The 15830-nt window shown below is 31.5% G+C and overlaps 3 protein-coding genes across 5 annotated transcripts in view; 2 read left to right on the top strand and 1 right to left on the bottom strand.

Annotated features, from left to right (window-relative positions):
• Positions 1-14812, top strand: part of LOC118645688 — an 18638-nt gene extending 3826 nt beyond the window's left edge. The window contains exons 2-3 of one of the 3 annotated variants that reach the window (XM_036287311.1): positions 12559-13601; positions 13813-14812. In XM_036287311.1, coding sequence (XP_036143204.1) covers positions 13592-13601; positions 13813-14363 — 561 coding nt within the window. In that variant the 5' untranslated portion in view covers positions 12559-13591 and the 3' untranslated portion in view covers positions 14364-14812. Of the gene's footprint in view, positions 1-11861; positions 13705-13812 lie in introns of those variants that run through there. The other 2 variants (XR_004963371.1, XM_036287310.1) reach the window with 2 other exon arrangements.
• LOC118645690 lies at positions 1049-2004 on the bottom strand. The gene has a single exon (XM_036287313.1). The coding sequence runs from the start codon at positions 1916-1918 to the stop codon at positions 1454-1456; it is 465 nt and encodes a 154-aa protein (XP_036143206.1). The 5' UTR covers positions 1919-2004; the 3' UTR covers positions 1049-1453.
• On the top strand, positions 2461-5051 carry LOC118645689. The gene is made up of 5 exons (XM_036287312.1): positions 2461-2819; positions 2908-3296; positions 3882-4035; positions 4119-4281; positions 4736-5051. Exons 2-5 carry the CDS (start codon positions 3238-3240, stop codon positions 4969-4971), a joined length of 612 nt encoding a protein of 203 aa, XP_036143205.1. The 5' UTR covers positions 2461-2819; positions 2908-3237; the 3' UTR covers positions 4972-5051.
• Positions 14813-15830: the final 1018 nt, after the last annotated feature.

The following is a 15830-nucleotide window of genomic DNA, read 5'->3' on the forward strand; positions in this document are numbered from 1 at the left end:
GAGAATGAGAGAGCGTGAGAGATATAGAAGAGGATTAATAAAAAGTAAAGTGTGTGTAAGAGTAATATTGAACAATATGAAAATAATATAATTAATATAATTAATAATATAATTAATAATTTAGAGAGGGGGAAAGGGAGAATGAGGGAGCGTGAGATAGAGAAGGGCATTAAATATGATAAAGTGTGTGAGAGTAATATTACAGAAGAAGAATAAGTGCAATGTTCAATATAAAAATGCTAAGTGGCGCGCGCGAAGCGCGCGCAATGTTGTGTTCTAGTATTATTTTATAATTTAGTTTAACATGCATATCAAAGAGTTTATAGCTTTATATTTTATTAAACGAATTTAATCATTAAGGTAAATAGCTATCTAGATCTATATATTAAGTTATAAAAATATTTAAAAATTATTTTTGAAAAGTTTCTAACAATTAATAATATTTTGTTATAATTTGCTCGTTAAAATTTAAGTAGCATGTCGTTCTCTTTCAATATATTCGCATTGCCATGGCACTTCGTCTTCTGAAGTTAAGAAGTAGTCAGCCAAATTGTTTCTTTGTTCAAATGGTTTTTGTGTAGCTCGACAAGGAGGCATTTTTCTTATAGCTTGCATATTGATCTTTTTGCCAAATCTCCAAGTTCCTGGTATCAAATTACCATTTTTATTAATTAATAGTTTTTATTAGTTAATTAAGTTATATTATCAAAGTCAATATTATATTATTATAATATTATGACAAAATATATTGCATCCAATTTTCTATTAAAAATAAAAGATAATCATTTTATGCGCAGACTATATTTTAATAAATAATTTTTTAATAAAATATGCCTTTTACATTACAATGTTTTAACTAATAAATACTTCAAATTCGTAAGTATAATGTTTATTATATTTTGTTTTATAATTCTAATATAAATAATATAATATAATGCAGTATTATAAAATTAGAGTGAAATAATATAATTTAATATTAATATATTGTCTATAGCAATTAATGAAATAAATGTAACGTATAATAAAATTTTTGCTCTTTAAAATTTAAGTAGCATGTCGTCCTCTTTCAATGTATTCACATTGCCATGGCACTTCGCCTTCTGAAGTTAAAAAATAGTCAGCCAAATTGTTTCGTTGTTCAAATGCTTTTTGTATAGCTCGACAAGGAGGCATTTTTCTTATAGCTTGCATATTGATCTTTTCGCCAAATCTCCAAGTTCCTGGTATCAAATTACCATTTTTATCTTCACAATTTGGTGGACAATAAATTTTCTTAACTGAACATTGTTTGTCATTAATTGTTTTTAGGAAATTATGAAGACAGATAGCACTTACAATTATATTGTCTACAGTACAAGGATTAACAGCAATGGATTTTCGAAAAATTCTTCACCGAGCCGTTAAGATTCCGAAAGCGTTTTCAATAGTACATCTAGCCCGGGAAAGTCTGTAATTAAAATTCTTTAACAGAAAGATGTCTTTGTGAATATGGTTTCATTATATTTTCTGTAAGAGGAAAGGCAACAAAAAAACATGGACTTTGTAAATTAGAACCAGGTAATTTTGCAGTACCTTTTGGCAAATGCAAAGTGTTATTTCGAAGCGAAGTTGACATATTAGAACGAGTAAAAACTCCACTATCAGATTTACTACCATAAGAACCTACATCTATTAAGGTAAATTTATATTTATAATCACACGCAGGTAGTAGTACTATACTGAAGGTTTTTTTGTAGTTATAATACATGCTGCCAGAATTTGGTGGCGCTTGAATTAGGACATGTTTGCCGTCTAATGCACCAACGCAGTTAGGAAAATTCCAATTTTCTAAATATCCTTCACAAATATCTATCCATTCATTTTCATTTGGAATACACAAATATGCAAAGGTGATAATGCTGTAATTATTGCTGTACATGTTTCTTTTATAACAGCATGTGCTGTTGATTCGCCAACACGATAAGTTAAGGCTATCGGTAGCATTTGGTCGCCTATAGCAAGATATCTAAAATAGCATGATAACTAAAATGATAATTTAATCAGATTAAGTTTTTTATTTTTTATCACATTTATTGATTAAGAAATTTCTTTATTTTAATTTACATATTCTTGCCAAAAAATATTTCAAAAATTTAATTATTATCAATCTGTTAGCAATATGTCAGTGAAGAGAATTATATCTGAGTGTGATTGCAAGACGTTGCTCAGGTGACAAAGCTCTTTTACTTTTTTTGGATAAATAAGGTAAAAATATTACTACAAATCCTTATTTTTTATTTACCATAAATATATTATAAAATATTTAGTGTACATTTTAATAATGTGTTGAATAAAGATTTTTCCTTTATGTATATAAAATATGTTATTTATATAATATTTTAAAAAATAAATAGATATTAATAGAATATTAGTTTAAAAAATAAATCTTTAAAGATAAATAGAAAAAAATATTTATAAATATTTATCATAAGTATTGTGTGCCGTCTGGGATGTATATGGTAAACACATTCTATATGTTAATTAGATATTACTAAGTGCGTTCCACTTAACGTTTGCAACGATCGCGAAATCATTTTATCCTTGTTGTATGAAATATTAAACAAAGACACTCACGAGCGTTATGAGCATTAAATGGAACACATTATAACTCCTCTTTATACAAGGTATCTGCACAGAACTGCCAGATTCGACGATTTTTTCAATTGAGCTTCTACTACTGGTTGTAAAATGTCATATAAAATGCAATATGGGATTTTTTTATCAACACGTACAGTAAATTATTGATTGTAATGGAAGAAGCAATTAAAGCATGTATAGAGGTAACGTTCAATTTCTTTTATGTTATATATTCTTCAGGATACTTTTATTTAAGTACTTGTGATATAAATAGAAAGCGTTTATTAATAGGTAACAATACTGTGATACAGCAAACCTCTATTGTCAAGGACTATTGCCTGGTTTGAGACCAACGTCTCGAGGCGATTGCTCGTAGCGCCAGCGCATGCACTACAACTAGTTACATTTTAGAGATTACAGAAACCAATTAAACGTTTCATATCTTTACTAGAAAGACATTAACTTGTGTGTTTCTGTATATTTTGTTTCCCCTTCCATTGCAATCAGCAGTCTATTCTACACGTCAATATATTTTCCTGTCTCTACTACTGATCATGAAGGCTGCGTATTCTTTGGCGCTTACAATGCTTGTAGGCATTATTTATCTTTATTTAATATTTTATGAACAATAAAGATGTAATAGTGCTTAGCCTTGTGAATGTTAAATTAAAGGAATCACAGTTAAGTGATAATATACTATGTTAATATATTAAACAAAATAAATAACAATAAACTTTATAATTATTTTAAATAAAAGTGATAATTATTATAATTGAGTTTATAAATTAGAAACTATTAGATAATTATTAGATAATTATTAGTAATAACTAAAATATATTATAATTATTATAATTATTAGTAACATCAGTAAACATCAAGTCGATATTCAGAGTCAAATCTTACATTTATGATGTCACCAACCATAAAATCATTTTAACATTTTAACATATTACTTGATTAAATGGTCTTGAAATAAGTTTTAACTATTAATAACGATTTCAGTAGATAAAGTTCAATATATAGTAACTTTTCTTTACTAGATGTTCAGAATGCTATATTTATCTCTTTTCTGATTTAAAAGTGCTTCTATAAATAAATATATAAATTCGACAGAGAATATATGTATTGAGACAAAACACACGTGGTTCTTTCTAATTATTTGTGATACTGTTAATTATTTAAAAACTAGCAATTTTATCACTTCCTAAATAACTAACTATAAGCTTTTGTCATTGTGTATACAATATGTATTTATATACTTGTAGAAAATTACACAATGTAATGGAGCAAATGCTAAAATGCATTAAAAATAAAGATGACAAATGTAAAGTACCACAGAAACCCGCTTTATTGCCTATTGCAACAGTGGAAGAGATGGTGGAATTTGAAAACGTTAACGAAAAAACGTATAAAGAAGTGGTACATTGAAAAAAACTAATATATTTTTGTTCTTAAGATAGAAGTATATAAGTTTATAATAAGCACATTATTCTTTTATACAGGTAAGCTATTTTCATCATGTGGGAGGCTTTACTCTTAAAGAAGATATTAATTTGTGCTTCAAAGAAGCTGTGAAAGATTGCGTGACAGTAAAATATACTTGGTTTGGCCGTAAAGAAGGCGTGCATCCATTATACAATACACGTATAATAATGGCGATATATGGTGTGTGCATATGCTTGAATATAAATTATGTAATAGAGAAATCTTTCTCGATTAAAATTAGTTTCTAGAAAAATAGTTTTAAATCTCAAGTATATCCATTACTAAGATCCGATGCAAACCGTTAGGCGATTTACAACTCATTGATATGTTTTAACATATTACAGTCGGTTAGAAATAATGTACTAATTTTGTACATTATTGAATCTTTTTTTGTACTTGTATAATTCAAAACTTGATAACTCAAAACACTTAAAAATTTGACTTATTTTTTATATTCTTAAGATTTGAATTAATAAGATTTAACTGTACACGTAGAGGAGATATTGGTATTTTTACTTTACTTTAAAATTTGATCCACTACTCCCCTCTTACATTCTCATAAATATACATATTCTCGTTATATAAGATGTTGCTGATATAATTATTACATAAATTTTAATTGTATTTTTTTTAGATTCTGTGTGTTATAATAATTATTTTTGTAAGCCGAGTAGAGCTGAATTTCAAAATATAACGAGAGAAGCTTTGCGTTCAGCCAAACAGCGGCATCGCACAAGTATTCGCATATTGCGTAACCGACAGCGACAACCTAGAACAGCTCGACATTTTTGGGATGATGCATATGAAAATGAACAAGTCAATGCTGTAGAATCCAATATTGCAGAAGTTGAAAATGAGGAGGAATCATAGATATTTAAAAGTGAGTCGTTTAAATCTACGTAAAAATTTGTTATATATATATATATATATTACTATTAAAATTTTTACTACTGTCGGTATTCATAGTCTGATCTTATATTTAAGATTTGCTTTAAATTTATTTTTATTCTTTTGCTAATAAAATAACATATAGTATCTATCTAAAAATAAACTTACAATATTCTTAAAAAATGTAAATAAAATACGAGATTAAATAATGAATATCGATCTATGTTTAAAATATTTGCCAAAAAATATTTCAAAAATTTAATTATCATCAATCTGTTAGCAATATGTCAGTAAAGAGAATTATATCTGAGTGTGATTGCAAGACGTTGCTCAGGTGACAAAGCTCTTTTACTTTTTTTGGATAAATAAGGTAAAAGCATTGTTAATAACAATGAAAATGTATTCACGTCCATTCTAGTATAGCGGAAAAAATAAATCCGGGTCCATTTTCATCTCTTGAAAAAGATAAGAAAGTCACCTTGAAGCATTCGACGTTGATTTATTGGTTTCACCAGCCACTGTCTATTTCCCCATCGTTTACATTTACGTTTTTTCCTCAAAATCATATACATATTACTTAATTGAAGAAATCCAAATATGACAACTTCATCAATATTCTGTAAAATTTAAGGGTATATTTATTTTGAAAACGAATATTAAAAACTAATGTGCATAGCTTTGAAATGTTACATGTAATATCTTCATCATATAATTGCAAAATTACTTACGTTCATTATTTAGTGTAATCTATATGATTATATATACCGTTATACTTTACTCAAGTAATTTATTATAGCTGATTAAGTAGTGAATTTAGTAAATACTCTCATTAAACAGTTTTGTCTATGACCTACAATTTATAATTTTACAGAATCAACATTAAACACGCATGATTACAAGATTCTAACTTCTATAAAATTAACGCATGCGTTAAATATCAAGTTATTAAGAATGAACAGCAAATATTACAACTACGGCCTTACGATTACGACTAAAACTTTTTTACGTGCAATGGCCTTTACCACGGCAACGCGTCATCGCAAGGCACGATCCTTGCTTAGATCGTGACGGCCGGCGCGAAAAATCGGCCGGACGTAACATCGCTATCGTTATCCAAATTTGGTCATACTTTGATATAATTTTATTCTGATTTGTCACAATTTTCTTCGCATAGCTAAAAATAGTACGGTTGATAAGGTCCAATATACGTGGTCTTCCTTGTTGACGTGACATATTGCGACAATTAATAAATGTCGTGCAAAATCTGTCAGCTAAACACGACTCAAGACTTAGCGAAACGACGTAACGAACGATGTAAGCTCATTGGTTCGACTGATGTCCGAGTTTATGGAAATCCTTATATACGTAGAGATAGATCAAAAGGTATTAGCGACAGATCCAAAGATATGCGGAGTATTTGAACCCGTACGCGCACGAAAAGCCGCGACGCGACATGATAAGACGGCGGATCCTTTGTTGCAAGCGAAAAGCCACGGCGTGCAATACAAATAAAACAGAAAAAAGCGGATAGTTATTTCTTAAATTGTTTTTTGTCTTTTTATTTCTCCACGATTTTTCCTATGCGATAAAAGATCCGCACCATAGTCATATCGCGCTGCGAGTCCAGAGCCAAATACGCGCGGCGACACATCTGTTACGTCCAGTAGACTTAACGTTTTTCTCTATCGCTGACCCTTCTAAAAAAAATAGCTAAATAAGAGAAATAATATTCTGACGGTTGATTATAGTAAGAATGTTTGCATAGGATCGCTTTATTGTCACAAGTTTGTGAGATATAGCGATAATTTAAAATTTTATTTCTAAAGAACAACAAATACATAAATCAAAAGTACAACCATCAAACGAGGACTCTAGTTTCCATCCATAAATAATTTCTAAAAACGTCCGTCAGATATGATTCAATTCCTTCTAAGTCTAAAGGAATGTTGAATTTAGAATAAGAAGTATCGTAACAACTATCTTTATTACCGGACCATGCTCAACAATGCCTTAGATCGATACCTAACGTAAAGACAGAAAAAAAGGGGAAATATCGAAACTTGAAAAGGAAAATATTTGAAATATATCAGACAAAGGATTTCCAGAACTATGAAATTTATTACTCAAGCAAAAACGCGGTTTGGGTTGAACTAACAACCGAGGGTGCAACTCTCTACAAATAATTTACAGACAAATATAAATTCCTTTTTTTTCTGTCGCCTGATCCTTAGATAAGAAAACGAAAATTGTAAACCTCCCTCCTCTATACTCAAAACCAAAAGTAATTCGGGCGGAGACCAGGAGAGATGAGCCAGTGATTGGTCATCTAAGCAATCAGTAACCCAGACGAATTTTCCAATAGACAAGTTTGGTATTTTTGGAAGGGCCTACCAATCCAAAAATGAGACCGCCTACACTCCAACCCTTCCCTTCGGAAAATTTCCTACATAATCGCGATCCCAAAGACCGCGAGCAGCTCTTTTGCTTTTGCCTTATACCGGGAGACCGAGTCCGCCTAAGTCTGCATCTCGCTGAGTCCGGTTGTTAGTGCACAGTTAAGTGAACTCTACCAAAAGTGAGAAAACCTTCAACACCTCTGGGACTAAAGGCCCTTGACGAGTCGACTCCCATCCACCCCGACTCAACCTTAGACTGGTTCCAAGTGACTCATCCACCATCGGGAACTCCGAGTCTGACGACCCGACCTTGATTGACTCCAATTAGAACCAGACGACCCGACCGGCTTGCCGCAACCTCCAACTCTTCTCTTAAGAAAACAGCAAGTAGTAAGTCTGAATAGTTTAACCTTCTACTTCTAAATTCTCGTTGCGTAAACTCTAATTTAAATTGTAGTGGTTAATCAATCCACCCACAAAATCAATCGGTCAAACGAAAAACAGAATCGTCGGAGGAGAACCAGGAGGGCACAACTTCTCTTAGATTTAAATTCACCGCAACTTCATACACATTCACACGAACCTGAGGCTCCCGTGTGCGAATCTCAAGTTTATACACATTCGCACGAACCTGAGGCTCCCGTGTGCGAATCTCAAGTTTATACATATTCACACGAACCTGAGGCTCCCATGTGCGAATCTCAAGTTCATACTCATTTACACGAACCAATATGCGAATCTCAAGCTCGCTCTCCCTCCTCTCATGCTTTTCCATCATACTCCCCGATTAGTTCCCCAGAATCCGAAGACATTCCATCTCCACTTTCTCCTGCACCATCACTAGAAATAATAGATGAATTTGATCGAGTTCCACCCCGGCCGCGTTATTACCACTATGACGGTACTCAGACGTTATTAATAGAAATACTAGAGCAATTTCCGTTAAAAACAGACCCATTACTTCAACATTACCGCGATTTTACAGTTAACTCAGAAACCATAGATACGGAAGTTTTACTCGACATAGTATCCGCACTCGTTCCCTCAGATCCAACCCTTGTCTTCACTTCTCACTATTATGATCCTTTTGCCGTTCCCACAGACTTTTTCTATAACTTCTTCCCCCCATCCACTGTTATTATAGTGGAGCTCGTATAACAAAGCGAAATAAAATATTTTAAAATGACAAAGATCATCTTTCCTATCTTCCTCCGAATCACATTTGTAAAATTTTTTAATAATCAAATTTTAACTTAAATATAAAATCAATACATGTATTTAAAAACTGTATTAATCAAACCGAACACATGTTAAAGATATATATATATATAAAATTGTTTAAATTATAAGGACTTCAGCTTTATTTGTAAATTTAATGCTAGAATATTTTTAATTTTTAAGTAATGCCATCGTTTATTTAATCTCCACAACCTCCCCTCATTCCGAACAAAGATAGCACCAGGTCCGATCCCGAGTTAAAGCGATTCAATTCGTTGACTCAAAACTTGGACCGACGGACGTACGATTTGAAACGGGTTATAGCGGGCCCTATCGGCATGTTGACCTACATTTCGAGTCACAAAAAGTGCGTTCGACCCGAGGCACCTACCCTCTCTCTTTTGCGTGCCATTGAGAATGGTAAGTCTCCTTCCCTGCCTTACCAGTTTTTCCTGAAATATCCTTCCTACAGAATAAAAGAATTAAAATCCCATAAGACTGGACGTAACACATCATTTGATCGACAGGGCGATATGAACAATGATAATAAAAGAAACAGAACAAAAGCAACCACATTCTATACACACCCTCATTGTAAATCATCGTTTTCGTATTAAAACTAGTTTATTTAAGAAAAAAGGTATCGAAAACGAAAATCGAAAATCGAAATGCACATTTTACAAGCTCGTAAATCGACAAACGATATTTACTTATAAAAGAAATAATTTCCCTCATTTTAAATATAATTCTCTCTTGTGTTAAAGAGGTTTGGAGTAATTTACTCGTAAAAGGGTTGCAGCTCAAAAATCGAAACATACGTATTTCGCGAGCTCGTAAATGGACAAACAATATTTAGTTATAAAAGAAATAATTTCCTTCATTTTAAGTATAGTTCTCTCTTGTGTTGGGGAGGTTTGGAGTGATTTTCTCGTGAAGGGGTTGCAGCTCAAAAATCGCAACGTATGTATTTCGCGATCTCTTAAATGGGCAAACAATATTTAGTTATGAAGTGAATAGTCTGCGTGATTTTAAGTACAGTTCTCTCTTGTACTGGAGAGGTTTAGAATGATTTCTCGTAAAGGGATTGCAGCTCAAAAATCGAAACGTACGTATTTCGCGAACTCGTAAATGAACAAACGCTATTTAGTTGTAAAATAAATAATTTGCGTAATTTTAAGTACAGTCCTCTTCTGTACTTGGGAGGTTTGGGGCGATTTTATCGTAAAGGGGTTGCAACTCAAAGATCGAAATGTATGCATTGTAAGGGTTAATCTTTGGAATTTTGTACGTTACATTCTTAAGATAATTCTTAATAGGTTTCATTATTTTTTCTAATATTTTTTCAAGTTACAATTGTTAAGAGGTTGTTTGGGGGTTAAAGAAATGAGCTCAATAATTTTAACTATATCAGCTTAAAAACTCATAAAAAGCTCATAATTCTCCCCCCATGATCGATTCGGTATTTTAATTTTTATGTGGTGGGGAGTGTTCGAGACTATAACAGTTCCTTTAGAATTTTAACATTTCCTTTTTTTTTGCTCTGTTTTATCCGCGAGTAGTGGGAGCTGCTGACAGCCATCGAGCTCCTTGTAGTTCATTTCTTCGATGCACCTGATCGCGCGGCGCTGTCACTAGCTCTTCCCGCGCGCGTGTTTCGTTTTTTCGCATCGTAGTAATTATGCAAATAAACATGCCCAAAAAAAGGCACGTCCAAATCAATGCCCAAATAAGTTTCGAGATCCGTTCCCTTACCGCCACTTTTTTCGCCTCCGCGATCGTAATTAAGACAAAAAATTCGTCAGTCTCTCGTAGCCCGGCACCGACATTAGATCGTCCCGCAGATCTCTCGCGTCATCCGCCGATCCTAGCTGCGGGGATTCACTTCCATTCCATCCATAATTCGGCGACTATGTCAATTAATTTTTACGTTCGAGTATTCGTGTGAATGTGTGAGTGCGTTAATGCGCGGGTGGCCGTATCTTTCCCGCGAACGTCCTCTACCTCGTGCACAAGATCTCCGTCGGATCGCGCGCAAGATTTCGCGAGAGCTTCGATCTAGAGGCTCTTCAAGATTTCCGCGTCGATTACAGACAGCGTAATATCGGGACGTGTCAAGATTTCCGTAAGGTTGTAAAAGATACGGTTCGCCCCTCGCTCCGAACGTCCGTTTGTTAATAAATAATTAACGTGTGAGTGACACCATCGCCTCCCTTTTCTTCCTATCACCCCCCGTGAACCTACCGCATTCCTGACCACTCGCTTCGCGTCTCTATCGGGACGGATCCCGGCATTCTCTCCGTGCGATCGCGTTTACCCTACGCACGCACAAACAGGGAGGCTGAGTCGACGTCAACTAAATAGCTCATAATTTTGCGTTATTCGTTTTTTTATTTTTGCATGGTGGGGGGGGCCAGCTCGACAGGGGTATTTGATTGGATACTCTCAGAAATATTTCTCTTCAGAAATGTTTCTCAATTCCAAAGGATCCTATAAGCGCATAATATTATTTAATATTATGTAATATTTTAAGTATATTCTTAGAATATTAAGTGTACATTTAATATTCTAAGAATATACTTAAAATATTAAATAATATTATGCGCTTATAGGAGAATATAAGTGTTCGGGATTCAGTATGTATTGAGCTCGCGCCGTCGCGTCAGATGGCAGTATCTATCGGGCTAGGCTAGAGTTCCTTTAAGAAGAGTTAGGACAATGTGATGACGATTTTTGATTGGTTGTCTCCATCCGCCATATGTAAACAGTCAAACAATCGCGAATTTTAAACATAATATTTGTAAAAAAAAATAATAATTTAGATCAAAAGTTTAAACAGCCAATATACTATTCAGCATTATATTTTGTACATATTTAACAATATTATATATGTATATTTAAATAAATAAATAAATAATTTAATTAATAAGTCATGATAATGATATATATTATCTAACTTACTATAACCTTCTTACAAGGGAAGTATCACAAGTGTCCGACGCCAATTTGATTTTCCTTGAAATACGTTGTCAAACACACAAATCTAAGAGACACGTATTTTTTTTTATGAGCGGAGTTTCATGTTTAGAGGGTGAAACACCCCTTTGAAAAAAAACAATTTTTTTCTTTCGGAGCGAATATCATCGGAAGTATAAAAGATAAAAAAAAATTTTTTTAATAAAAGTTGTACGGTTTCAAGAGTATTTTAAATTTGTAAAAAAAAAATTTTTTTTTAATTTTTTTGTTTAACAAAACACCCCCCACCATTATTTTTTTTTTAAATTAAAAAAAAATTTTTGCTATATTAAAGGATTTCTTTTTTCTAAATTTAACCACGTATATTACAGTTATGTTACGAAATATCTTTTTTGAGAATTAATTATAAAGATTTCCGTATATAAGCTATCCGTGCTCATATGCGCTTTGTATTATAATTTAAAAACGATTTAACAAATTGCACACACATTTTAATTGAAAACACGTGATTTATACTTATCTTGAATATACATGTAAGTCTAATAAGAGATAAAGATTAATTAAATTTGATGAAAACATATTAATTGAAAACATTTAATTCATCACGTTCTTGATATGAGGGATACGTGACTTTTAATTCATTATATATATAAAAGAAAACGTACAAAAATTATTGCTATATATATATAATAAACTAAAAGTCACGTATCCCTCATATCAAGAACGTGATGAATTACATGTTTCAATTAAAATGTTTTCATCAAATATAATTAATCTTTATCTCTTATTAGGCTTACGTGTACACTCAAGATAAGTATAAATTGACAGTGTAAATATAGTCATGTAGCAGTCTTACGTTCAATCAGTGCAATCGTTTTGTAATAATCATATGTGTGCAATTTGTTAAATTGATTTTAAATTATAATACAAAGCAAAGTTTAACATCTTTACAAATGATTCTCAATCCGTTTAATGTTGTTAGACTTTTATTGGCATCTATAAGTTCAATATATCTAACCGAAACGCCAGTAACTGAAGCAGAAATACAATTAAAAGAAGACATACAAAAATTATTGCTAGATAGCATTTTTCACTATAATGGATTGGAAGTGATGGAAGAAACCTATCTCGATTATCAAGAACCTTATAAATTACACAGTTTCGAAATAATTGAAGATGACGAAGAAGCATGGAGTGAAGATAATTTAAATTCTCATCTACAGTGTTCAAACAGTGAAGTAAATTTTGACAGTACTTATAAAAGACGAGCTGTTGAATATTGGCGGAATTTAGACGATAATAAAGAAATTAACCACAGAAAAAGGCATCGTTCTCTAAAATCAGTACAAAGTAAATTTAAAAGAGTTTCATCTGAACGTCAGTTAAGACGATGGGAAGAACAACTACAATCAACTGGAAATCGTTTGGAAAAATTATCTTATATCTCCAAATTTACACATGATAAATTTACTGCAGCTATTGAATCAGGATTTATGGTTCATGATATCGATTTAAAAAGATGGGCTTTACAAGCTCAAGAAGAAATAGGAAATGTAATTCCTATATTTAAAGCATCTCACAGCTGGATATCAAGATTCAAGAAATCCCATCGAATTGTTTCAAGAAAAGTTACGAAGTTTGTAACTAAAAGAACAGTGGAAGATTCTATTGATTTACAAAACTCAGCAAATAATTTTTTTAAAACAGTGAAACCACTTATTGAACAGTTTGGAGCAGAAAATGTTTATAATTCTGATCAAAGTGGTTTTTAATTAGAAATACATTCTGGAAGATCATTGTCTCCTAAAGGAATAAAAAAAGTAGAGCGTATCGTACAATCTGTGTCATGAACAACCCATTCATACACAATACAACCAATAATATCATGTAATGGTAATTTTCTGTCACCTTTATTTATTGTTTTGAAAGAAGCTAACGGCGAATTTGGACCAAGAGTACAAGAAACTTTATTTAAACTAACAAATGTTATTGTAAAAGCATCGAAATCTGGTAAAATGACATCAGGTAATATAAATTTCCTTTTATAAGCTTTTAGATTTTTAAATATTGATAATTAAAAAAATATATAAATTTGGATAAACAATTACATAAAATTATATAATAAAATTAATCTCTGATACATAATCAATTATCATCTTTATGAAATTTTATATTTAATTTAACAATCTAATAACAATCATAAGAAAGTTATTAAATTAATTTATATTTGTTACAGATCATTTTAAAATGTGGTTAGAAAAAGCTTATTTTCCAAACATTGGTTCTAATAGCGTTCTTCTTATCGATTCATGGACCGGACATTGTCCCAATATCATTTCGAATTTAACACCTCTAGATAAACATATTACTACTATGATTATACCGAAAGGTACTACAGGAAAAATACAACCATTAGATGTTTACGGATTTAGAATTTGGAAAAATTTTGCTAAAAGATTTTCAGATATAGTTTTATTATTGGAATGTGATATAAATTTGCATGAACGAAATAATATAATAAAATTGCAATCTTTGATACATAATCAATTGTCATCCCTGCGATATCGTAACTTATTTAAATATTCGTGGTTTAAAAGTGGTTATACGAACGAAAGACTACAGAAATTGAAAAATCCAGTAGAATTTAGTTTGGATGATACTTCAACAACATGTGATATCGAAGGTTGCAATAATGTAGCTATAGTAAAATGTTCATGGTGCAAAAAATCATTATGTTTAAAACATTTCTTCGTTGAGTATCATTATTGCAATGAGTATAATGAGTAAATGATACAATACAAAATGTATAAATTTATTGTATAAATATTTAAAAATTATTTTATTAATAAATATTTAGAAATGATTGTGATGATGTAAATCACAATCTTATTATGTAAATAAACAAAATATAAAAGCATAAGACCAAAAATAGCTTTAAGAAAATAATCACAAGATATAAAGAAATAATGTACAGAAATTAGTAAAATAAAAAAATTTACTAATTTAAAAAAAAAGTAATAAAAACCATTATAATTATTAATATTATTTATAATTTATAATTTGTGATGCTAAAATCAATTATATAGATTTCTATTATATATCTTATCAAAATTGTGTATAATCTTGTTTAGACGATAATTATTTGCGTACATGAGCACGGATAGCTTATATACGGAAATCTTTATAATTAATTCTCAAAAATGATATTTCGTAACATAACTTTAATATACATGGTTGAATTTAGAAAAAAGAAATCTTTTAATATAGCAAAAAAATTTTTTTTTAATTTAAAAAAAATAATGGTGGGGGGTGTTTTGTTAAACAAAAAAATTTAAAAAAAAATTTTTTTTAAAAATTTAGAGTACTTTTAAAACCGTACAACTTTTATTTAAAAAAATTTTATCTATCTTTTATACTTCCGATGATATTCGCTCCGAAAGAATAAAATTGTTTTTTTTCAAAGGGGTGTTTCACCCTCTAAACATAAAACTCCGCTCATAAAAAAAAATACGTGTCTCTTAGATTTGTGTGTTTGACAACATATTTCAAGGAAAATCAAATTGGCGTCGAACACTTGTGATACTTCCCTTGTTAGTCAAATTGTAAACAATTTTGACAAGATTGAGTTACACAATAAAAATTAATAATGCCCGGGTGTGCAGCTCCAAGGTGTTCCAATTCATCTTTAAAACATTTTAAAATGTGCCATTTTCCTTTGAAAGATGACGAAAGATATACCCTTTGGGTGCTTAATATGAAATGAGAGAATTGGACTCCAAATAAATATTCAACATTATGCGAAGTAAAAAAAATCTTAAAATATATTAATATTTTATAGAAATATTTATTAATTTATAGAGATTAATAAATGTTTTTACATTACAAAAACAAATATTATTACGATGTACTGTAACCGTGCTCGCGAGCGACGGCCAACTTCGCCTCCGTCCCTGGTCGCGGCCCTTAGCCGCCCGGGTGTCGGAGCAACCTTTTCTAGCAAAGTTTTCTCCACAAATATTCGGTTGGGCGCCAGGTACGTTAAGCGTACCACTCTGTTTACACCATGTTACGTTCGATGAAATTTTTCACCTATTTCATCTCACGTCGCGCACCGCGCTCTCGCGTGATCCGCCGGAGCACCCGTCTCACCGAGCGCTCCCCTCCCCGCGAAATCAGACGCGCGGGGTATCAGCGCGTACACCCTACGCTTATACTCTTTATTAATTTTATTGTTATCACGTGCGTAATTATTAC

Source organism: Monomorium pharaonis, chromosome 5, assembly GCF_013373865.1.
Source record: "Monomorium pharaonis isolate MP-MQ-018 chromosome 5, ASM1337386v2, whole genome shotgun sequence".
NCBI lineage: Eukaryota > Metazoa > Arthropoda > Insecta > Hymenoptera > Formicidae > Monomorium > Monomorium pharaonis.